This window comes from Boleophthalmus pectinirostris, unplaced genomic scaffold (genome assembly GCF_026225935.1).
Source record: "Boleophthalmus pectinirostris isolate CB_2022bp ecotype Guang Dong unplaced genomic scaffold, ASM2622593v1 HiC_scaffold_12, whole genome shotgun sequence".
Lineage (NCBI taxonomy): Eukaryota > Metazoa > Chordata > Actinopteri > Gobiiformes > Gobiidae > Boleophthalmus > Boleophthalmus pectinirostris.
This window is the reverse complement of record NW_026571018.1, coordinates 30,174,875-30,201,240: the sequence shown is the minus strand read 5'-3', so window position 1 is coordinate 30,201,240 and position 26,366 is coordinate 30,174,875. Positions and strand designations below refer to the sequence as shown.

The window sequence follows — 26,366 nt, the reverse complement described above, 5'->3', positions numbered from 1 at the left end:
TTCTGCATGCAAACATATTTATTATCTTCAGCCAGAATTAAAATAAAAAAAAATAATAATTCAAGTGGAATAATTAAAGTCAAGTTAAATAGTTAGAATAAATAAGGAGCTATTAAAAAACAACACACAAAAGTAAACATTGCTTATGCGGCTGGCTGCTAATGTTCTTAACAGCTTGTTGAGGTAGCGTTTAGAATGCGGCAGTTCACACATGTTTTAATATCGGACAGAAACTCAGGCATCTTCACCCACACAGTAGCATTTAGTGGATTCTTCATAACCTTAGAGCAATTAACCTAAATAAAAACAGAAGAGAATTAAATGAATACATTTTGTTGTCCACCATGAATGCTCTCAAACCTTAGTTGTGTGTAGAACATTGCATTACTTACGTCTTGGTGTTTAAGGAAATTTTCCAGGTTTTTCATAAGAGTCTTGTGTTCACTGTATTGTGTAGAATTACGGTGCTTGTAAAGGATGCCATATACCGCACAAAAGAACTTATCCTGAAAGTGAAAAGACGCAAGATGTGATTTTCAATATAGTTACATCAACAATTTTTCAGGTACTTTCACTATGTGCTAAAATAATAGTTGGTCATATTAATAGTTGGTTTCTTCTGCCTAAGGCCCAAAGTTCCTGAAATATCAAGCAACCACTTAAAAGCATGATCTCAAACCCTGCATGTTATCTGCCTTCTACTGTGTACCAACTTCTTAAATGATGTGGTTTAGGCTAGGGTTTACCTCAGATGCCCTTCCAACGCTGGCTAACACTGCACTTTACTTTGTACATAGGTTTGTGAACACCTTACTAACAGGGTGCACTACCAGTAAAAACATACTGTAGAAATATCAGTACTACTCTAGAACATAAGAACACAATATTTTAAAAGGAAGGTTTAAAGATGGATCATTTATTTATCTCTGTTCTCTAAAATGTGTCTTAAACATGAATATATTTCTTTTTAAATGAAAGTGAGCCCAGAATATTTCATAATAATTCTAACTCATACAAAGCCAATAAAAAAAATAACAGTGCAAATAAATCAACTAAAATATATTGAACCAAATGAATAAAATACTCACCCCACATCGACCAGGTCCTTGAGCAAAATCACGGGCACTTTCCACAAACTCCACGTCTGCATCCTACAAAAGAAAAACAACATAAATACACATAAAAAAGCTAATCTTCAGTTACAAAGTGCAGCAACCAGAATCGGCCTTACGTTATTCGTCAGTTTTGCGTTATAGATTGTTTCGTTGTATTTCTCAATGGTATCAAATATTGCCTTGAGATATGGATCAAATGTGGAGCGAGATTTGTGTTGATGAGAGGCCACATGGGGAGCAGCGATGGCCATACTGACCCATAGAGCAACAACCCAACATGCCAGCAAATACAAAGACGTCTTCATTTTGGAAATTTTGATCTGAACGGTTCAAATGCCAATATTCAACTTGCTCTAAGCTGTCAGAAAGTCAGACTTTTATACCAGAAACTACCCACAGCTTTTCATTGCATTTTTTTTTTCCACGCATCAGACAAAACTGATCAACACGACCGATAAAATGTGGTCACAAAACCAAGCGTGAGATATGCTTCTGTGAATCAAGCTCCCTCGAAGTAAAATACATGTTTGAATAAAGATGGCAAGAGATGTGTGAATAAGCCACAGCTCATTTATTGCAGTATTAAACATAACAGCAATTGTGCACAATGCAAATGTAAAATAAGAAACAGAAAACACTTTGGTACCACTTTATAATATTTAGATCTTATGTAGTCTTAATCAAGCATTAACAAAAACTTAATTCACAAAGAACAAATAGTTTACTACTTAGGTAAGAGTTTAAGACAGCAGTATTAATTCAGTAGTTAAGCCTGAATCATTCTCATTAAACTATTTGTCCATTATAAATTGCATCTTCGTCATTTTAACATTGATTCAATCCTTCATATATAGTTGTTTGCTCTTCTTTTTGACACTGTAAGGCTGCTTAATATTTAATCATTACATATTTATATCTATTTTTATCTTAAAGGCACAGTGAGATCATCGCCATAAACAAAGGGGTAAAATGTATAAGACAAATTAGAGGGTTTTGTGGATCAATGTAATGATATCCTATTTTATGTATGGGGACTATTCAGAATGTAAATCTAGTACCATACCTCTCCATAACAGTGCATCTTAACATAGTAATGGCATAGTAATAGAGTCGAAATGCATTGAAACAAACATAAAGGTAACACATACATTTTTGCATCCCTGTTAATGACCGAGAAAATACTAACCGTGTTTCCTAATGTTAATATGAAATAAACCAGAATGAAAGATGTCTGGCTTCTATGAGTAAATACACCATTACTTCATCTACAATCAAAAGCTGTCTGTGCAGTGTGTTCAGTGTAGATAGGAGGACAGTGAAGAGATGCTGCACTTTGTGATCTCAGAGTTTTGGATCCTGGTTTTTGCGGATTCTGTAAAAGTTTTCTATGTAGCTGGAGCGCCCCAGCAGCTCCACAAAGTCCTCATCGTGAGTGATGATGAGCAGCTGGAAGTTTCGCTGACGGGACCGGCTCTTAATGATTCTGTGGAAACACAAAAAATATGAAAAAAATTAAATTAAATCTGTACTGGACAAATCTTTGCTGTATTTTTCATATTTTTTATGTGTATTTCATGTGAATTCTTACACTACCACTTTTTCATTTATTTTTCTTTGTTACTTATTTCCATGATTATTTATATTGTAGATTCACAATGAAGGCATCAAAACAATGAACGGACATTTAAAGACATACCAATATATAAAAGATTAGAATATCATGAAAAAGTTCAATATTTTTTGTTACTTATTTCAGAAAGTCAAGCCCATATATTTTATAGAACTCATGGCACATAGAGTGAAGCTCCCAAGTCTTTATTTCTTGACATTTTGATGATTATGGCTTGACTTCATGAAAACCCGAAATTCTGTGTCTTAGGAAATGTTACTATTACATAAGATCAATAAACCTGAAATGTCAGGCTTCTGAAAAGTACGTTAATTTCCATGCACTCAATACTTAGTTGGTCCTGGTGTCTCATCTTCCTCTTGCCAGTACCTCAGAGATTGTCTATGAGGTTCAGGTAAGGCCAGTTTGCAGGTGAATCAAAAAAGCACAGTAACACCATGGTCTTTTGGTACCTTTGGCTGTGTAGGCAGAAAATTGCTGGAAAATGAATATCAGCCTCTCCATAAAGCTTGCAGCAGAAGGAAACATAATGTGCTCCAAAATATCCTGGTAGATCGCTAAGTTGACTGAGGATTTCAGAAAACACAGTGGGCCAGCACCAGCAGATGACACGGCAGCCCAAATAATCACTGACTGTGGAAACTTCACAATGAACGTCACGCAACATCGATTCTTTGTCTCTCCACTCTTCCTCCAGACTCTGGGACCTTGATATCTAAAAGATATGCAAAATGTACTCTCATCTGTAAAGAGGACTTTGGACCACTGAGCAACAGTCCAGTTCTTTTTCTCCACAGCCTTGGTAAGACTCTTCTGACATTGTTTCAGGCCCCATATAGACGTAGTGACTCTATATGGGGCCGTAGTGACTCTTGACTGTCTTGACTCAAATCTGTCAAGTCAGCAGCCTTCCCCATGATTGTATGGCCCCCCTGAGCCAGACAGAGAGACATAATAGTCCAATGAGGTTGATTTGGTCTTCCAATAATTTGTTATTAGGTTCTTTTTTCAGACCAAGAGCTCGTCTTCATACCTGACAGTGCCAAAACCTGTATAAATCACCTGATCAGACACAGCAACATCACATGACCACTCTGAGGAAGACCACTAGTGAGCAGTCGAAACTGTCAGGTATGAAAACAAACTCTTGGTCTGAAAAAAAATAACCTAATAACACAGACCAAGAGACCTTTACAGGCTTAGGAATTTGCTGGTATTTTCAATTAATAAGCTGATTAGATAGGTGAGACAAGATGCCTTCCCATGCCTTATTGAACAATTTATCACTATTCTAATTTTCGGAGACACAGAATTTCGTGTTTTCATGATCTGTAATCCATAATCATCACAATGTTAAGAAATAAAGACTTGACTTCACTCTATGCGTAACAAGTCTATATAATACATGGGTTTGACTTTCTGAAATAATATTGGGGGGTCATGGTAGTGACAAAAAAGTGACAAAAAATATTGAACTTATCCATGATATTCACAATGTAGCAAAAACAAACAAACAAACAAACAAAACCATCTTTGCTTTGATCACTGCTTTGCACTCATCATTTCTTGATATACATAATTCCATATGTCCATATGCCGGATTTTGAAACATTCACTAACCTTAAACCATCTGAAACAAGTCTATCCATTTTAAATGTCCTTTGATGGCCTGGCTGCATGAACATTTTTCCTCTTCCAACTCTAGCGGTTACATGGACTATTTTAGTGGATTAATTTATATTTTTTCTAAACAAATAAGTCCATTGTAGACAGTCTATTTGCACAAAACGCCTTCATGTTAAACCTCTGATATGCTCACATATTATGTCTGGCATTTCTAAGCCTATCTTTAGGTATAAAAATTATACAGACTCGACAAGTGCGTGGGCCAGGGATTCTATGTTCTCTCGATCCAGGTTTGTGGTGGGTTCATCCAGGGCCAGAATGCCACAGTTCAGGCAGAAGGTCTCAGCCAGAGCCAGACGGATGATCAGCGACGCCAGCACCTCCACAGGGATTTAAAGGAAACATATTATGCAAAATCCCATTTGAAGAGTTATTTTGGTACAAATGGGAAAAAAAACAAAAAAAAAACAACAACACACTACCACTGCACTGAACTGCAGTTATCTACAGGCAGGGTCATCAGCAAGGTCTGACAACACTGCACTTTGTTGTGATGACAGTGCAAAAACTAACAATAGACAATACCTTCTGACCAGCACTGCAGCGCCCCCTCATGTCCAAAGCCGTGTCTCCTTTCACCATCACTACTCTGTAATTGTAAACTCTGCGCTTGACTCCAGCAGAGGAGTTCTCATCCACATCAGACCGGATCTCCACATATTCAATGTCTATATAGAAGAAAATAAACATATACAATTTCATGCAATAAGGAATTTTGGACATTTAGAAAAGCGCACCTTGGCCCCTGTATGTGCTGCGCCACAGGTCCCTGATGATCTTATTGATCTCATCCATCTTCATGCTGTGAAACTTCATGATTGTCCTGACAAATTACAAGAAAAAACAGTTAAAGACCAATAGTTCTTACTGTCATATACCCAGTGATCTAGATGACCGAGTTTTAACTAAATAAATCTCAGTATCATTAGTTTACATCAACAAAAACAAAAATCCCTCAGTGAATGTTTATGATCTGGAAGTAGCAAATTCTAAACATTACTAGTGCAGTTTAGGTTTTCTTTTATTTTGTCTCCTCATAAAGACATGTGGCTCGGAGCAGGGATCAACAGCATTAACATACAGACAGACATAACTTAACAATGTATGTTATGTTACATACGTCCTAACATAAATATAAGGAGAATGATCCAGAATACACACTTAATGATAATAATACTTTAACAATACTTTATGAAGATGTGAGTCTGATCAATGAATCTCCCTGTTGGGTGTGATTGACAGGCGGCTTCAAGGACATGCTTGGTCTGTCCGTATTGGAAAATATCACAGGGGGCTAAAAAATGTTGCAGAATCAATGAGCGAAGCACTAAACTATGTAAATCTGAAGTAATCATGAGATACATTTGATTTTGTGAATAAATGATTGGTGATCAATGAACTCCTTTGTTTCATGTCACTGAAAAAAAAAACTGGATTTGCCAAGCAAGAAAAATGGCTGATTTTAAAGTGTGTAAAATATTTAGAAAAAGTGATGCCAGAGCATCTGTTTTATTGTGGATAGATAGTCAAAAAGCAATTTTAGAATTATGGGCAAAAAAATTTTACACTCTGTCAGTGATCTTAATTTGGAGAAATAATAAAATATTGGATAATAACAACTAAACATAAAGTGATGACTAATCTGTGACATTGCTCTTCATTGATCAAACAGATAAACATGCCATGTTTTTGGCAATACCTAGAAACGGTTCAGTTATCACAGAGGAAATTAAACAGAAAGCTTGTGGTTTAGATAACATTACCGAAGACTTCAACAGAGCCTTATCTGTAGGTCCTCCATGACTGCAAATGACACCAGGCTGGGGTTCACAGATTGCACTATGAAGCAATGCACAGTCTTGCTCTTTGCAAACGTATATAGCATATATGGCATTTGTCACATAGCATTAAATGTTAAGTCATGTAAGAATACAGGCATCTGTTTATTTTAATGATTAAATAATTTTTTTGCATGCAGCTTGCATTGTCCTTGGTTGGGATAGTTGAAATTGAGAAATTATTACAACAGATGCAAAATAACATTTGGCAATTTCTGGAGCAGCAATGTTAATTAATGTTCAATTGACATGTGCTGCAGAACACTAAAAATAAAATAAACATTAAAAAAATGAAATGCCAGAGGTTGGGTGAGGTGTCTTGCTCAATAAGAAAATTAACTGCAGTGTATTAAACCACCAAACCTCTGATGGAAAGCATGATCTGCACTTTGACACAATAACCTAAATATGAAGGCTGGTTATGACACAATTCATAGTAAATAATAAAGAGAAAGTATAACTACTCCTTATGAGTGCTGCCTTTTACAATTAATGCAGTGAGAGTTCATTTCAACTTTCTGCAAAATGATCAAAAAGAATGACTGAAACTGAAAAGGTGAGGTAGGCACAAAGTTGGCAGGACGAAGCTATTTCAAACAGATCTTGAGGCCTCTTCCTTTCATTACCATATAAAGTTCACTGCAGGACATGGATTAGATTAGGTTATAATATACATATAAACATAGACCTACAAAAAGAGGACATATGCAGAATTTGTTTTCCATTTTTGTCACCATTTCACTATGAACTGTACATTTATATTTTCAATATGGCAAACATAATTATTGTAGGTATTACATAAACTCATTAGTTAATATTTTTTTTTTCTAATTGAGTCATGTTTAAGAGTAAATTTACACCCAACCAACAAGTGATGCTGTTTAAGGGGCCACCACCACAAAGGAAAGACTTCCTCAACAGCACTAAACCATTAGCGTCATCAGCAGTCAGCAGTCATTGGCATTACCCTCTAACTTCAAGAGACAAAGTTGTATTTCAATAACAATGCAACCATTTAATGACAAAACCAGTTAAAATTCTTTCTCCAACATCTAAGTCTTCAAACTACATACTTTTAGTGACAGTTTTGTTTTGTTTGTTTGTTCTGTTGTTGGCTGTTGTCTTTTTTGTCATATGGAACACATCTGGTAGACTGACTTATGTCATAAATGATTCTGCTGATATACCAATTTTCTACAATATCTTAAGACCTGAATGTGTGAAATTATATGTAAAAACAAACCCATTTATTAGGGTAAGTGCGAAGTAGGACACAAATAGGACATATAGAGCAAGAGTCTCACTCAGACTGCATCAGGAACACAGTGCCTCTGGTGTGACACACAGAGCGGTGCTCTGCTGTGCTGTTGTAGTCAGCACCTTTGAAGCTGCGAGTGCGAGATCACGTATTCACACAATCACTACTCATTTATTAAGGGACAAGGCTTCAGTCATCTCCCGTGTCCAGCAAAAAAAAAAGACTCCCAGTGGAGAGAATCAGGAGCCCAATTGGCACTGTACAGCACAATGTGCTATGTGAGCTCAGACTAAGGCGTTCATAATTATAATACCAAACATGATCCTTTTGCATCTTTAAAGACTTAGGATCAGCTGTAAACCCTTCAGCACTGTCTAACATGAACAATAAGCTATGTTAAAAGTTTGGATTTCCCCTTCATCAGTGTATTACCAAAATAAATCACATAACTCCTAACAATGGTTTGAATGTGCGTAATGCAGGGGTCATGACAGTAAAAAATGAGGAAGTTGCGTCATGTCTTTGTGGTTTAGCACCAAAATCTTTCATCTTTTTCAGTTTGTGTCACTGAAGAAGAGTATGATTTCCCCAGTCAATTTATTAGTCTTTAACTATTTGAGTACGGGTCAGTCCATATGAAATCAGCAGTTTTCAAGGCATCTCCCCTACGAGCCATCTAAGATTTGGCTGAAAAAAATTCAAAAAGTTTCAAAAATCACCAAATGAAACAATCTAAAATTTTAGCTCAATCCCTTGAGTCATTCCTGAGTTATGGCCAGTTGAAATTTTGGGGCCATGCTCATTTTTTCCGGAAGCTTTAATTTATAAGCATGTTTCATAAAAATAGAGCTAGGAAGCTGAGAATTTGTATTAATGTAGATTCTTGGTCATAGATTCTGAATCTGTTGTTAAATATTGAGTATCTTTATTATGGGGGATGCTGTGGGCCCCCAAAATCTCACATCGCTATATATATATATTTTTTTTTTTTCAATTTTTTAGGTCCAAGATCTATTTACTTCAAGCAGATATTTACACTAACTGTTAACTAACTGTTGAACCTGAATATTTGAGAGAATGAACATTTCTGACAGAAATCTCACACTTTTCTGAGCTTTCATGTGGATGGTGTAGAGTCCGGAATATGGTCACAGACCAAATGTGATCTTTTTGACCCCTTCTTTGGACCCTCAGTTTTTCATAATTTTGCAAGCAATGTAGCCACAAATAATCTCCAATTGTCTTCCACCAACAGGTGGAAAAGTACCTAAGCTCCACCAAAAATTACCCATGAGAGCTCATTTTCAAAAAATCCATTTGAAATGAAGGAAGTTAGTCACATTTTTCTATAGCGCTTTTCCACCTTCAAGGCACTCAAAGCGCTTTACATTCACACACACATTCACACACCAGTGTACGCAGACACTGTGAGAAAGTGTCTTGCCCAAGGACACAACAGCAGCATTCATCTGTGGGAGCTGGAATCACACCAGCCAACCTGTGGGTCAGTGGATCTGACTGCTCAACCTGTGATGTTTTTTATGTCGAGAGCTGGATTCGAACCGCCAACCTTCAGATCAGTGGGCGAATGCTCTACCAACTGAGCTACTGCCGCTTATAACTTTAGACTAATCAGAATATGCCAAAGTTTCTCTGGTATTTTTTTATTAACATCTAAGTGTGCCCACATGGGGAACTGAGGCTCCAAAGAACGGGCCAAAAAGATCACATTTGGTCTGTGACCATATTTGGGACTCTACACCATCCACATGAAAGCTATGAAACATGTGAGATTGTTGTCAGAAATGGTAATTCTCTCAAATACTCTACAGTAAATATTCTACAGTTAGTTTGTAAATATCTGCTTGGATTAAATAGATTTTGGATGTCAAAAATTGAAAAAAAAAAAAAATTGAGCGATGTGAGACAGCATCCCCCTTAATAAAGATACTCCATATCTGACAACAGATTCAGAATCTATAACCAAGAATCTACATTAATACAAATTCTCAGCTTCCTAGCTCTATGTTTTATGAAGTTATGGTCTCTCAAACATGCTTATAAATTAAGGCTTCAGAAAACGTGAGCATGGCCCCAAAATTTCAATGGGCCATAACTCAGGAACGACTCAAGGGATTGAGCTAAAATTTTAGATTGTTTAATTTGGTCATTTTAGATTTTTTTTTTTTTCAGCCAAATCTGAGATGGCTTATAGAGGAGGGTGAATGATTTCATATGGACTGACTCCTAATAAAACAAATGCCGCATGCCGCTATTTGATGTTGTTTTGATAAATGTTGATATATTTGAATGGTAGATACTTACTGGTCGAGGGCCTTGTAGTACAAGTCCAGGTCTTTGATGACAAGCTCAGTGGTCCTCATCACGATCATCTTGTTTTTGTAGCGCTCTTCAGCTTTGTCATACTGGTCCTCACGCAGCTCTTTCCTGTGACAAGACATTGGCATTTACATTAAATGCATTTCAAATTTGTAGTATAGAGTAATGTATTTATTCAGAGAGAATGGCTGTTGAAGTTGTAATACACCTTAACAAATGCACTTACTGCATATAAAACTCAATAACTACATTATTCATGGGTTTTAGATGGGTTTAAAAAACTTTGGATTATTTCTGCAACGTAAATATATATGGTAAATGGTCACATTTTTCTATAGCGCTTTTCCACCTTCAAGGCACTCAAAGCACTTTACAACAAGGAACCCATTCACACACCAGTGTACGCAGACACTGTGGGCAAGGTGGGTTAAGTGTCTTGCCCAAGGACACAAAGACAGCATTCATCTGTGGGAGCTGGAATTACACCAGCCAACCTGTAGATCAGTGGCCGAATGCTCTACCAACTGAGCTACTGCCGCCCCATATTACACATTTTGAATGTTTGGAAGTCTTTAAAATTGTGTCTTTAAAAGAAATGTAAAGCAGCTGTGCATTTTTTAACAATATGCTATAATTTGAACTGAACATGGGTTGCAAGTGTTGTAACCTGCAAACAGGGGACACTTTTTTTTTTCTCATTCACAGTATATGCACAGGCCATGCTTCATATCACTCACTGAACTGCAGAGGCTGCACTAGCACTGACGACTGGCTGCAGATGGCAGGTTTTAGGTAGTGAGGATTCAGAGCTGTTTAAATCTAAAAATAATTTTAGGTTTAAACCTAATTTGGATTTGAGCACTGAAAATGACAACTTAATTAACAAACTAATTTCAATATGAGGTTAATTTATTCTTTCCAAATGAATTGGTCTTGAGATCCAATATACCAAATTATAACTTATAAGTGGTTTCCTCTACAGAGTCAGATATTTAAAGGATACTTTTAAAGGCACCTTACATATGCTCATTTCTCAAAACTGACAAACATAATAACCTATAGTGTAGTATCTCCTCCTCAAATCCTTTCTGACGACCCAGAGCAATACTGCGGTTCTTCTTCAGGTCCTCCAGTTTTCGCTCTAGATCACGACGCTCTCTAAAAATCAAAACAAAAAGATGATATTATTATGGTCAACATAGTAACAGCATGTGTCTAGTGACGTGTTTCTTACTGTCTGAGCTGCAGAACCTGCATGTTGCCCATGTCTTTGAGCAGAACCTCTCGTTTGGCCTCAACCTCCTTCAGCTCCTCAACTCGCTTTCTCAGGGTGAGGTTGTCCTGCAGCCAGCGCTCCTGCACCTGATCACATAAGAAAGAGTGTCATTCAGTGTTCAACATTTACTCAGCAATATGTAAACAAGTCAATGCTTTAATACCTTTTGAGTATCTATGTCCTGTCGGATGTTGCCAATGTCCTTATTGATTTTCTCTTTCTGTTTGTCTGCTTCATGAAGCTGTTGGCTGGTTTCTTGAAGCTCTGATTCTTTTTGCTGTGGTACACAGTTTTCTGATAAATAACACTATATAATAAAAACATGTATGTCCATACACAACAAACATGTATTGCTAACAAAAATTTATTGTGGCAAAAGCAAACCTCTTTGTATTCATTTTTTCCCTCTTCTGTATATTTGCTGATCTCCCGCTCCAATGTGTTGACAACTTTCACTCTCTCTTTAATGGCATTTAACTAAATTCAAAAACATCCAAACATTATATCAAAACTAGAAACAACTTTTCAGAACATTTTAATTTTGTAATTTTTTTGATTTTTGGTTTTTCCTTCACCTTCTCTTGGCCCTCCTCCTGTTTCTGCCTGTTATGCTCCAAAATCTCCTGTTTCTCCTGTTGCAATTTGTCCAGTGCTGCCGACAGAGGAGACAGCTGCTCTTTGGCGTCCTGAGGGAATAAAGGTCAGAGGTCACATATTTAATACAAACTCACTGGTAACGTGTTATAAACTTAGTCGTTATATGTATTTATATTTTTTACGGTCCAGGTCAAGTTTTGTACACTGTCAACTCTTAAATCCCAGACTTCAACGTATTGTTTTGTGGATTACACAACAAACTACACTATATAAATTGTAGAGAAAACCTCTGAATAATACAGAGAAAACTGTAATTTGAATAACTGTACTCAGCTGACTGAAGTATTTCAATATCTAGTCATACTTAGAATTTTTAACTTTAAAAGGGTGGTCAGACATTTCCTTATTTTAACTGGTACATGACCTGTCTACATAGTGTGACAGTACCGTGATGTCTCTGCTGAGAGCCTTGATGTCAGCAGTGAACTCCACACACTGCTCCTCTAGCTGCTGCTGCCTCTGCATGTCACTGCTGAGCTGCAGCTTCTCGGCTCTGGTCTCATTCACGGAGCTCTTCAGCCTCTGGATCTCTTCCTGCTGGTCCTGGATCAGTTTACGTTTCAGATCCATCTTACTGGAGGCTACAGACATAAACATCAGAGAGTTGAACATCTTAAAGACGTGTGGCCAATATTAAGGCCTAAGCAGCAAAAAATCTATTATTTTCATGCGTCTGTATTTGGGAAAATTGGAATATGGATTTGAACGCAATGCCTTGGCTGATTTCACCTAATTTTGTCAGTGGTCTTCAGATAAAGCACCCATTTAAATCACCCCTCAGGTTGCGTTAGAACCTTGCTGTCCTGCAGTGTGTTTTGACCTGATGTACATCAGCTCTACATCAGTGTGTTGTGCTTAATGCGAAATGGTCTTACTGGTGTCTAGTTTGTGCTGCGTCTCCTGTTTCTCCTGACTGACTTGTTGAATGGTCCTGGTCAGGTCCACTCCCTGCAGTTTAGTTGCCTGTTGCGCTATTTTCCTCTCAACTTCTTTGAGGTCCATCTAAACAGGACAAAAAATATTTAATTAAAAATTTGTAGGACATACATACATATTATATTTTTGTTTTTGTGTGTGCGTGTATAATAACTTAATTTTGAATAAAATACTATACAATTTTATTGTAAGCACCTTTCATTTCAACAAATTACATAAGTGTTTCACAGTGGAATAAGAAATAGTTATGTTTACTTTGAAAAGGGTTATCCAGGAAGTTGGGGTTACTGTATTGAGTGGTCTTAAATATCCTTGGTCCATCTGTCTGTTACTTAGGTGAGAGCAGAGGTCAGTACCAGGTATCTGTCCATGAGGGAGATGTCCTGCAGACAGACTTTGGCGGTCTCCTCCTCAGACATGAGAGTCCCGAGCAGTGTCTCCTGAGTCTCCACTTCCCCCTTTAGCCGCTCGATGTCCCTGTTCACCGCCTGCAACCTGTTCCTCAGCTCCGGCAGCTCCTTCTCCTGCAGGCGAGCTATTGACTCCCTAGAGGTATCAAGAAGGCCATCTAATTAACCTATTATTTTTTACTTTTGGAACACATTTTTATTTACTGCAGTATATGACAGCATTATTAATAGAAATCTAAATCCATCTACTGGACAAAACGTTCTTTACAGCTTATAGCTTATGTAAAAGCACTGTCTAAAAACAGTATCTTCACCTGTTTTACCTTTAATGTGTATAAATATTCTTAGCAACACTACAAGAACTTAACCTCTGTAGTAGAACAGACTTGAAAGTATCAGGAGTAGTACATAAAGGCTATTCAGCTCTAGCTAAGCATTCATTTAAATAGTATTTTTGTTAATAACCTCCAAATAAATATGATTATCTTAAAATATATTTGCATAATGTTTTTAATTACTACTTTACTTATGTTAAAATGAACCCTGTTTGTAATATTGTACATTGTAAAGCCTTGAAATACTCCAGAGATGGTTGTGTTTTGTACCTGACAGGTCTGAGAGACATCATCTCCTCCTTCTTCCTCTCCTTCCTCTTCAGATCCTGCTCTGTGTTTTTGAGTTTGTCGGGGACCAGCCGGAGCTTGGACTGCATGTCGCTGATCACTTCCTGGAGGTCGGACTCGGAGGGGAAGGTGCGCTGGCACACAGGGCAGCACGGCTCTCGCTCCTCTGTGAGCTGACTGATGAACTGGGTATACACTGCCGTGGCTCCAGCTAACATGGCTACACAAAGACAAAATACAAAATAGAGAAAGATAGAGAGAATAAATGGTGTACTAATAAGTCTGATTAACAATTGGAACTTATTTTACATCCTTATTTATATTACTGGGTTTCAAATGACATAACAACATTCTATAGGCCAATATTAGTTAATACAGATGGGAGGCAGGTAAAATAAATATTGTTGTGTTGTATAGAGAATATAGGCATTGGGTCTAGACAATAATGGCAAAGTACAAACACAAATTGTTTCTTTTGACAGAACAAGGTAAAATGCCATATTTACAATGAGTAGAAATAAAATGACTCCTAGAAAAATTACATAATTCTGCATATAATTCCCTTCACTGTAAAAACATGTTATTCTTGTGAAAATGGTAATAAATTACTTCTATTCAAAATGCAAATTAACTGCATTTTGGAAAAAAATAAAAAATAATAATAAAGAGATTGTTATATTGGAGTTGCCCAGATTACTGAGAGTTAAATGCATCTTCTTGTACCTCTTTGTTTTGAGATCTTCTCCAGATCGTCCTGAACTTTGCTCAGGTCAGACTCCAGGTCCTGACTCCCACACACTTCAAAAAACTTCTCCTGGTCACTGGTTAGTTGCTGCTCCTTTTTACGCAGCTCAGCCCCAATGTGGCTCTTGTTCTGCTCACTCGATGCCAAGTCCTTACTGCAAACAACCACCACAAAGCCAAGGCATCAAACACCAAATCATCTTAAAGTGACTAGCCTGGGATTTCTTACACTTCTTAAATTGCGAGAGCTAGTCAAGTTTTTACATTGTTAGCCAGGGCTTTATCTCATGTAGTACAATGAAGGTCCTACATGACTCAAAATTTACTGTTGTGAGCTTCAAGTCATGTTAGAATGTTGTTACCTCCTCAAAAACATATCCAGAGTTGTGTTTCTTTCATTCACAAATGTTTGAGTAACCCTTTACTATAAGTTTCTCCACATCCCCACAACTCAAAATGCTCTGTTCCACCTTGTGATGTCATGAAGCTGTAGTTTTCAAGTAACAGCTACTTTTTTACATTTTGTTTAGTGGAGACTGGCAATTCTAGTGAAGGTGTATGGAGTTTAAAAACACAGTGGATCACTTCCTGTAGTATCACATGACATCATAAAGTGGAACAATGTTTGAGAGATGAACGCAGCCTAAATATGCAGATTATGTGTGTTAAACATGTGCAAATGAAACAAAACACAAATCCAGCTATGTTTGTGATGAAGAAATAAACATTCTGAGTGATAAGAAAATAGTGTAATATGGGCAATCCAGCTTTTCATGTGTATTTCACAACTGTCAGGTAGCTGCATTGTCTCATCCATGTTAGCGGTCAATTCAAATGTTTTATAATTTGAAGCAGACCGAGAACATAGGTCTCTTTTTTCCACAAATATCTGCTTTATCATTGTAGGGCAAAGATACAATCGTATTCTACTGCAAGATAAAGGGCATTGAATATATTGGCTGACTGACTTGAGTTTGGCCAGCCGGTCCCTGGTGCTGTTGATCTCCTTGGACTTGCTGTAGATCCAGTCCTCCAGCTCTCTCTTGTTTGGGAAGTGTCCGAGCAGCGACACCAAATCTTCACTGTGACGAGATTTGATTTTTCTGACCTGCTCCTCTTTATCAGTCTAACAAGACGAAGAGATATAGAAGATGTGAAAGCAGTCAACTTAAATGCTTTCTATTTTCTAATCTAATGAAATTATTCCTGCAAAATCTATTAAAACAATGCACAGTTGAAAGAGTTGTTTCTCTGATTGTTTTATTCAAAGCCTTGACTGGATGAGTAAAATGTAATTGCATTCAAAGGTAGTTCCAATGTTGTTTTGCCCCTGGAATGACAGCTAAGCAAAATACGACAGCTGAATGAATATATGTGTAAGTGTGTGTTGTTTTTTTGTTGATGCAAACATTTAACAATATATTACAAAAAATAGATTTTTGTGAACTTTAAGCCATGTTATAATGTGGTACTCTCATCAAAAACATATTTAGTGTTTTGAGTAATCCTGCATTAATACACTGTCTACATCTCCAAAGCTCGAAATGCCCTGTTCTACTTAGTGAAGTCATGTAGTGGTAGTTTTCAAGTTAAGAATTACTTTTTAGCATTAGTTCAGTTTGGCAAGAGCTGAAATCATCCAAATGGTTCTAGTGAATGGAGTTTAAAAGCATAGCAGTGGACCTTCCTGTATTACCAAATTACATCACAAGGTAAAACAGAATTTTCTGTGAGAAAAACTCAGCCTAAATATGCAGGGTTTTTGTGTTAAATATGTGTGAATGAAACAAACTCTAGGTATGTTTTTGATGGAATGTTCAATCCTGGTGTAGCATGACTGACCTCTAGTGTCCCTACAGTAGATCACACACACGTTACCTTGTCCTTCTTGAGCATGTCCATCTGAGTGCGTGCAGTGGTATGAGTGTTCAGAATCTCCATCTCCTGATCCAGTTGTCTCTGGGTCCGGTCCAGCTCCGCCTTTTCCCTCTGAAGATCCAAAACCTCTGCCTTCAACTCGTCCACGTTGGAGTTCTGCAGGGTGGTCTGTAACTCACGCTCCTAAAGACAACAGGGAAATAAAAGACACCTTTCAATGCAGTTTACTCTTGTTCCAACCCAAACGGCTATGCAAATAACCAGACTTAAATCATGATTACAATTTATTGCTCCAAAATTAGTGTCTGTTTTACTACATGTGGTCTATTTGCCCTGTAGTTCACACCCCTACAGACAAAATGCAACTTTTATTACTATTGAGAAATAAACCATTCGGTTAATTATTGATTATATGATTAAACAGTTAAACAGTCTGAAAATTAAAAGGTAAAAAAGAGAAATGTATATAAAGGGACTAAATCTTGAGATCCAATTGCTTCAAAATTTAAAAGATAACCTTGAAGCTTTTTAATCTACAGCAGAGTTTGAACTTTTAAAGGCACTTAACTCAAAACGGTTTCTTCTTACTGAAAGCCCCATGATGATTTCAAACACTATTATCTGAGATCCATTTTCTGGCGTCAATGTAAAGAGTCAATGTAAAGAGCCCCTGAAATTACATACCAACTAAACTAAACTAAACATGATTATTTAATGACCCGTTAGTATAATATTCTGTAGTACTCACGGCTTTGGCCAGTTCGGTCTCCAGCTCTTGCAGGCGACTGGATGAGCCCTCCAGTCTCTGCAGTTCGGTCTTCACGTTCTTGAGCTCCTGCTGCTTCTTGGTCTGCAGGTCCCTCTTCAGCTCCACGGTCCTCTCCAGACCTGCCTTTTTATCACGCATTTCATCGATGGAATGCTGCTTCTGATGCGCCTTCTCCTGGAGATCAGCCTAAACAAAAAATTTAACAAATCACAACACAGAATTTAATAGGATTATAGATATTATAGAGACAGTGACATATATGTATTTCCTCCAACACACAAACACAGACAGCAACAAGTCTTCCTATACAGACTACACAAGTTGTGTAGGGTCCTGCAGCAGTGACTTTATCATTCTTGTCTTTTGGTCAGTCTACATATAGTTACAACAATACGGGGCCCTGATTTCCTCCTCAGGGTAAATATCACTTTGTGATTGATTAAATGTGTTTGTACAATATGGCACAGCTCCTCTCTCACTCACAAACACATTTCAGCGACAGCACAAGGCCAGCATGAGGACACTAGGACAGGACTGGGTGTGACTGTTGTCTTTGCCTCACACCAAGAATCCAGCCCCTTTAGTTTGCAGCAGGTCATAATTATAAGAGCTCCTTTTGCCCTTGCTGGACGAGTGAATGACCCATGAACAAGCTGCAAATGCGCTCATGTTTTCATGCATATTAATGAGTTGTCCTAATTTCATCATACACTTGCATGCATATTACACAGATATTCATGTTTAATCACCCACCAATTAATTACTAATTTATTTGAAGTGTCCTACATTTATTGAACACAAATAACGCACTCATGAAGTGAAACTAAATTGAAATTTTTCATGGCAGTGTATAGGTCACACACCAAGGTAAAGATAGTGAGCCTATATATAATACTAGGTTCTCCTCTGCACATCCCTTTGTACTTCACTGTCTAATGTGAGATACAGATGGTGGCAGCTGTGCATCATGTTGTGGAATGTGAATAACACAATCTGAACACAAAATGATTATACAAAATAAAAATGGAAAGAAGAAAAAATATGTGAAATGGAACATACAAAAACAAACCATATTTAGTCACTTCTCATACCAGACTTTTACTAAGTGTCTCTTTCTCCTGCTCCAGTCTCTGAGAAACCTGACGATGGAAACTCTCCAGCTGTAGTTTAGTGAACGGGGTCCGGTCGTATCCCTCCAGTTCCAGAAAAGAGGAGAGAGAGCGAACCTGCACAAACCAGTGTCACATGAAATAAAAATCATCTTTATATATAGCTCTTTTTAATTGTAATACGAAATTGTCTATTTCCAGCTCTTTGCTCTTCTTTTACCTGGGAGTCACGATTTTTTATGTTCTGAGAATGACGGTCAGCCTCGAGCTGGAGACGACCTGGAATATAACACATATAGTGTGTGTTTGTTACATTATATATGAAATTATCAGCACCTTCCAATACATCAGTGACATTGCTGTTGCAATTTGGTACTATACTAATTGATTTAATTTGAGAATTCTACAAGATGGCTCTATAGACTCTTACAGTGAGAATGCTGTGTTTTTTTTCCCCATCAGGTTATTAGACAGGACAGGGTATCATCACAATGGAGTGAAGAGTAGGGAGTGACATTGAAATAAAATGTGAATAGCTGTGGCTCATGTTCTTCCATATTTGATCAAAGTTATTAAAAATAGGAGGTATAAATATGTTTGCTGTGGTTGTACCTTGCTCCACCAGCAGGTCAGCTTTGACCCGGTTGAGCCTCTGACACTCGCGGCCTGCTCTCTCCAGATCTCTCTGGCACTCGGTCAGCCTGCGCTCCTTCTCCTTCACTGTCTTCTGGTGGTTCTGGTACAGGTCCTGCAGCTGCTCATCTGAGCCTTGGAAAACCTGGAACAGTGCACAGTGGTTGTAAAGGGTCAGTGTGTAGAGCTTTAAGTATAAGTATCAGTGAGATATTAATGTTACATGTTAATGTTATGATATATGTAAGGATTAAACAACCAGGAGCTGTGCATTTAGACTGGCTGCTGTTACATGCAAACTCAAAACTTGATTATGATGAGATTTTGGGAATTAGACTATTAAAAGCAAAAACACTGGATTTCTTTCATATCCTGGTCCCTCTAATTACTCACAACATGTTTTGTGGTTTTCATTTCTTTTAAATCACCTTAAAGGTCCAGAGATAAAAGAAGAATCAGATTTTTGTGAGCACAGTTTTGATTTTAACCACAGAGTCTAGGTGTTATTCTGCAGAGTAAATATCTTAAAGCAAACAAAGTGAAACATTTGTAAATCAAATTTAAGAGTCTTGTAAGTTAGAGCAAGACAACTTTGATACCAAAATAATTTGAGGTCATGTCATCGTTTTGTCATTACATCAAAACATTACAGTCTATTAATGAAAGCCTTAACAGTGAATTTGTTTTGCCACATCTAGAAAAGCAACACACTTAAGTTATTTTGTTTTTGTTAATTTTAGTTTCGTAGTCATCTTTGTACTAACTAGGTACTGATGAGTTACAAATTATATTCCCCATTTCAAACTCCTTCACTACAAACACACAGATGGAGCAGAGGGGGTTTTCGGAGTTGTCTTAAGCAGCGAAAACAAACATCCTGCTCTCGTAAAAATAAAACTGATCTGAGTACAGCCGCATGATGAACAGGCTTGTCACCTCCAAGTTACAACACTCATTCACCATCTGTGGAGTCTACCAGTCTGCCATGGAAGGCACAGGCACATAGAACAGAGGGGAGTCTGGTGGCCCATTAGGCAGCTGCTTAGACAAACAAAGTAGAACATCTTCATTTCAATGTGTCTGCTCATTTGTCTTTCTACACAACACATTTTAACCAGATAGAAGTGGTAAAAAGTAACTTTTTCCTCATTTAAAGGTGTAATATGGAACATAGAATGTAGACAAGCAGGTGATGGACCCCCCCCCCTTGGCCATTTAAATACTACATCATTAAAAGATCGATACAGGTCTCATAGGGGTGAAAAAAATCTGATTTGGGTCACTTGGCACGTTGGGTCTGAACATAGCCTATGACGCATGACAAAATTGTTTTCAAATTTTCTAAAAATACAAAAAGTGATCTAATGTGTTACCTTTAAAAAAAATATTCTTTTGGTTAGCCTTATGGGTACTTGATATATAATATAAAAAATCTCTCTCTCTTGTCTACCTACATGTACATCCATCTAACAGACTTGGACATTTACCGATTATTTCACAATTTTTATTCTGAATTCTAATTTGATTTTGTACACGATGATCCTACCAATTGAAAAAGCAATGAATGTATTATGTGTGTTTTGTTTGTATAAATTATGGATGAGCCGTTGCCCTGGCACCTGCTCCATGGTCTCCTCCAGCTCTCTGTTGTCATCCTCCATCTGCCTCTTTCTGCTTTCCAAGGCCTTAATGTCATTGTCCAGCTTCATCACTTTGCCTAGCTTCATGTCGATATCCATCAGGCGGTTCTGGGACAAAAACAGTCAGTTATTATAAAAATGTTGCATGTGTTATTCAGCCAATTAAGAGCCAGACATCATGTCACCCAAGATGTTTAGGGCTCGACCAGACGCCAGGCTTAAATGACATGCAGACTGGTCAGCTCCATCATAATTACTGTTTTGTATTTTTTATGCAAACAGTAAGTCATAGTTTTGATGCTTTCATTGAGAATCTACAGTGCAAATAATCATGTAAATAAAGAAGAAAAATATGTGAAAAAGTGTCAATCTTTTTACCGGTAGTGTCTCCATTTTAAAAGTGTCTTATTTCTCATTATACGTAAACAGCATTGTCAGAGCGGTTTTATTTAAGCATTCAGAGTACCAGAAAGGGAAGTTTGTCAAATTCATTAACATTTTTAGCAAGATGATAAATTGTCTTTCTTAGGATGCCAGCAAAGAAAACTAACTGATTAACTAAAACAAAGTCTGAATCTTAATTGTGCATCAGACTTGTTATTCATCAAGTTTATTATACAGCCTGTATGGTAAAAAGTTGAAATACTTTTCTTTTTTACCCCAAAAGACGTGACTACTGTAAAAGTGCAGTAGTCATAGAGCATATTATTGTACCTCCAGGGGGTCGATCTGGCTCTCTATGTTCTGCACACTGTCTTTGGAGGCCATGAGCTGGGCCTCCTTGGTGGCCACAGTCTCGCGGATCTGCTGAGCCTTCTCTTTGTTCTGCTTCAGGTAGCGCAGCTCCACCTGGCACTCCTTCACCGTCTGGCTTTGTTTGAGACGTTGCTGACGCATGGTTTCCAGAGCCTTTATGTACCTGGGGCATAGAGGAACAACTCAAGTCCACAAGTTTGGAGTAGCAGAATACTATAGTAACTTTACACTGGACTGACAATTAAAAAAGGAGAATGATGATGATGAATGTCAGCAAAAAATTCTCATGAATAATTGCAATTATATAGGTCCTATGATAAATAAATAAATAAAAAGTAAACACTACTACAAAATTGTTCTAATTGTGTGACTTCTCTACCAAGTAACTGTTGAACAGCTTTGTATGAATAGAAGTTTAAACATTATGAAACTACGATACTGTTGGCCAGTCTTTTTACATCCAATAAAAGTCCCAACCAGGATATTAGTTGAACTGATATCATGGAACCTGATAACGACTCCAGCAAATTTTCCTGGATTGATATTCTATTCTAGTATTAGAATTGAGGCATCCCTAGACCTGTTATTCCCTGTTCTCCACTCTTTGTGAATAAAGCTTTTATTTGATCATATTATCTCCTTGCTATGCCATTGAGACAGTAATAACGCACACATTTGATAACAATATAACATAAATCCTATAGCCTTACTTGGTTGCAGCAAAGATGGAATCAAATTTGTCCTTCAGTGCTTTGCCCTCACTCAGGGGCCAGTTGGACTCTTCTTGATGGCAGAAGATCACATGGTTTAACACAGGCTTGGACACACCCAGAGCCGAAATCATTTCTCTGTCCAGTTCACCACATTTGGACGACAAGCTCACCTTCTCTCCATCCCTACAAAAAACGTACACAAATTATGGATGTTACAAGGACACTTTGACTAATTATAGAGTTTAATGGACTAATATGTCACTTTAATTGGGTTTCACTTCTTACTTAATTCGGGTGATGACCTGTTCTAAGCTTTTAAATGAGTAGTTCTTGGCCTTCTGGGTGCAGGACATGGAGCGATGGACGGTCACTTTCTCTCCGTTGACATCGGTGAATAAAAGACGAATCTGAGCTCTCACATCCGTTTCGTGGGCATCCTATAACACACCACCTTGGTTTAATAAAAAATAAAGTCTTAAAAGGGAGGATGTATGCTACATTTAGCAGATTTTGAATGAGTTAAATAGTAATAGTAAACACTATGCATTTAAATGTTTCATCAAATCAATGTATTCTTTATAGAAATTATTGTAATGAAACTTTCAAGAACACAAATAAGCCTTTGTGTTAACTTGTCCAAACGAATATTTGGTGTGGGTACACTCAATAGAACAGTCATAGGGAGGGGACAGGACATAATACAAGATGGTCCATGAGAATGAGGCAAGACAAGATTTTGCCACAATTTCTAATATATATTATATACAGATTAAAGGTCTTGGAGGGCTGGATCTGGCCCCCGGGCCGCATGTTTGACACCCCTGCCATAGAATATCATTATCGACACTGAACATTAGTACTTTCTTTTATATTACCTTGTGACCTTACATTCATGTAATCCCTCAATCGTCCAGGTATGTTCCGTAGTGGTTCATGGGCGTAAATTAGTCTGTGCAGTTCTACACTTGTTCTGATACTGCTCAAAATCATTCTAAAGATATTCAGGAAAGGTTAATTGTCATTGGGACTTATATGAGTATATAGTCTTGATACTAGCTTTAGTATCAATAAGTATCCAATTTTAAATACTTTTGTGTTAGGTTAGGTTAGGTTAGGTTGCTTTATTCGTACCCTTAGGTAAATTTGCTTTGCAGATTTAAGAGACAGGTTCCACATTTCACATTTCATTCATCCACAAAACGCACATAAAAACACGATAAAATGTTACAATAAAGTGTTACAGTGCTCCAGTGCAGAATGGTTTGTTCCATAAACAACCAATTAAAATCATCCAACACACTTGTCTAAAATCACAATAAATAAATCTTAAATATGTTAAAAACACACAATCTTAAATAAATAGATTACAATTTGTGTAGCTCTAGTTCTGAGTTGGTTTGTGTTTTCTGCAGTGTTCACTTAAAAGCACCAATTATTCAGTACTCGTGTTGCTTTACAAAGTATAAATATTCCTTTTAAACAATTACAACGAGACGAGAAGTACAGTACCTTTGGATCATGGACGAAAGCACCTCCTTTTGACCCTGGAGGCAGTTCACCAGATGTTGCATATTTTAGACATTCAATAATTGTCTAGAAGAAAGCACAAGTAGAACAACTGTAATATTTGCACTTGCAGTCAATAATATCCACTATCTCAAACTAAAAATCAAAACAAAAATGACGTCTCGCCATGATCTTCACGCCTCAGATTTAACTTTGGAACTAATCCTAAAATGCCCGTACCGTTTTCCCTGCTCCATTGGGTCCGACCAGCACAGTCAGAGGACTAAAGAAAGAGATGACTTGTTTGTCTTTGTCCTCTATCCCAAAGCTCCGCACCCCGAGGATGCTCATCTTGTCTATTTTTGACATGTTTGCTGCTTACTGAAGGGAAACTGTGAGAGAAAAGACAAGAAAAGAGAAGAGAAGACAGAAAGTAATAAACACCTTGCAGAAAAACTTAAAATGTAAAGGTTTTGAAGTCTATAGTTACATGTCAAGTCATATTGTCACTGTCCACAACTAGAAGATGAGAAACTTTACAATCCCTTAAATACTGTTATTACATCTTGCAATATGAACAGGGTAGAAACAACAAAATGATCATGAAAAGCATAATGATGAACTACACATAATAGAATTTAGAATCTAAAACATCCAGTTACTTACTATGTGTTATCCAAAGACACTCTTTAGCGAGCTATTGGACTTTAAAGTAATTGCTAGAACATACACAACACTGGTGATTAGTACACCTGCACACTGGTCACCCACTTTAATGCAACATAGCAGAGCGGCGCATTTTGTAACATTTGACCGCATCATACTTAGTACTTAGTACTTAGTCCTGCCTATTAAGTCGGAACAGTTTTTATTAGTCAATGCACCAGCTAGTGCCGAGAAAGCTAACATGATTTGGCCTCAGTGGAGCTAACTCTTTTATTCCGAAGTTTATGTCGACCCTGTGTTCCGAAGTAGTGCAATAGGGCTCTTAGCTGGAGACATAAGGCGTATTTAAACATCGAGTAAGTGGACAAATAAGTGAAAATCTGGAGCTCACCCAACAATGTTGACATGTGCAGCTCCTCTGCAAATACAAGCCCCACTCTTTTCGCGGTACGCGCTCGTGACGTCATGACGTTAACACCACACTTCCGGCTCAGATGTGTGTGCAGGATTTGTAGGCCTACATGCATCCTGCACATTAGATGGTCGCTTTACCAAATGGGATATACGATGGAATGTACAATTTCTTATAGGTCTTCTCTTGTTAATCTTTAGAGGACTGCTGGAGGGACATTCTAACTTTTAAAATGAACATTGTTACAATTCAGAATGCTTTGTCTTTTAGTATCCTAAAAAACAAAAAAAAAAAAAAAAAAAAAAAAAAAAAAAAAAACTGCTGGCGACATTATAGTCTATATAGAAACATGGGGGTAAACATTCTGACTTTCCACCACTAGAGGACAGTGTTTCCCTTTTGGAGACTAAGGCTCAATTTAGATGACTCATTTTTAATCAGCCCTGCCACTTGCCACAAAACAAGTCAATGCATTTTCAGAACAGGTTCAGGTCAGGCCAGTTCAAACCAGTTAAAACAATTATCATAATTTAGTTTTATGTTTTTATTGTCTTTTACACCTTGCAAAATAATAATTCTGATAAGAGTAAGCTAACTGAGGTTAAGGAATAGAAGTTTGTCAGTGCCCTCTTTGTCTCTGTGTCTCTCATTCTCTCTCTCTCTCTCTCTCTCTGTCTCCCACCTAGGACTCCCTCTCTCCCTCCCAGCTCAGTAGCCCAGCAGCCTGTCTGTGTTTCTGTGCTATCAGCTCTGACTCACTGCTGGCTTGTCTTCTATTTCAGGCTCGGCCCGACATGAAGCAGGCATGCCCTTGTGTGTTCCTCTGGACCACTGCAGTTATTTGGAGATGCATATCAGTGCTATTATGGAGCTGTGTAAAGGAAGTCATACAGTCATGGTCACCTTCTGAAAGTTCAGGAACTTGCTGAGACAGGCATTTTTTTTATTTTTTATTTTTTTTTATGCATTATTCTTAACTACTCCTGCATTGAGATTGTTTTGATTGATTGTTTTTACATGTAGAAAAAGGAACAGTAGAGATATCTCTTGCATTGTTACTTTTTCACAGTATGGCAATATAGATGTTTATCTTGCATTTATGCTTATATTTTAGAGCTATTTTTGTTGTCATAAATAATTTGAATAAAATGCACTGTTTACTGTGAGTGGGGGCCCTCTCCACAGTTCTGGCCTGGTGTCACCAGTTTGTCTCCCTGGTGATGGACCAGAAAACCTTTAGCACACTTTTTATTCAAAAGTATGGCAAGAAGCATTCATAGATCTTTTTTTTTTTTTTTTTTTTATTAAAGTTATAAGGGATTGAAGATGATGACATTCAAAATATTACACACTGTATTAAATGTATTTTAGATATTCCCAAATTCAAACACACATTTCACTAAACATAGGGATACAGCTTTGGGTTTTTTTTTGGTTGAAATAAACTAAAGCTCTTATGAGTTTCGCAGTTTGCAGAAGTGTCTCATGATACAATGCTACAAACCTTTGGACAAAGTTGAATTGATTGCAAAATGAATAGGTTTACAAATTGTATTGACATGTTATTCTTATGTCAAGATACACAATGACAACACTGGACAGTAATTCATTAACTGCCAACCCTTATTGTATAATTCAGTTATGTTTGTTAAATCATAGGCCTGTATCCCCTGTAAGCCAAGCAGTTATTAAAATATAATTTCTAAACCCCAAATGTTTTTCAGTTTTTTTATGATATGTTATGGTCTGACAGCCTTACTTTCTCTGACAT

General features: G+C 37.3%; 1 protein-coding gene across 1 annotated transcript; it reads right to left on the bottom strand.

Moving 5' to 3' along the window:
* Window positions 1-24,818, bottom strand: rad50 (RAD50 homolog, double strand break repair protein). The gene is made up of 31 exons (XM_055148775.1): window positions 24,575-24,818; window positions 23,758-23,909; window positions 23,521-23,604; window positions 22,297-22,448; window positions 22,009-22,194; window positions 21,257-21,461; window positions 20,522-20,650; window positions 18,882-19,047; window positions 18,490-18,548; window positions 18,252-18,386; window positions 17,140-17,346; window positions 16,392-16,574; window positions 15,482-15,639; window positions 14,493-14,668; window positions 13,752-13,989; window positions 13,093-13,282; window positions 12,676-12,802; window positions 12,188-12,381; window positions 11,719-11,829; window positions 11,528-11,620; window positions 11,307-11,420; window positions 11,102-11,229; window positions 10,924-11,025; window positions 9,853-9,975; window positions 5,169-5,254; window positions 4,957-5,099; window positions 4,618-4,751; window positions 1,232-2,598; window positions 1,089-1,151; window positions 393-506; window positions 1-296 (listed from the first exon to the last, which is right to left on the bottom strand). Exons 2-28 carry the CDS (start codon window positions 23,884-23,886, stop codon window positions 2,457-2,459), a joined length of 3,894 nt encoding a protein of 1,297 aa, XP_055004750.1. The 5' UTR covers window positions 23,887-23,909; window positions 24,575-24,818; the 3' UTR covers window positions 1-296; window positions 393-506; window positions 1,089-1,151; window positions 1,232-2,456.
* Window positions 24,819-26,366: the final 1,548 nt, after the last annotated feature.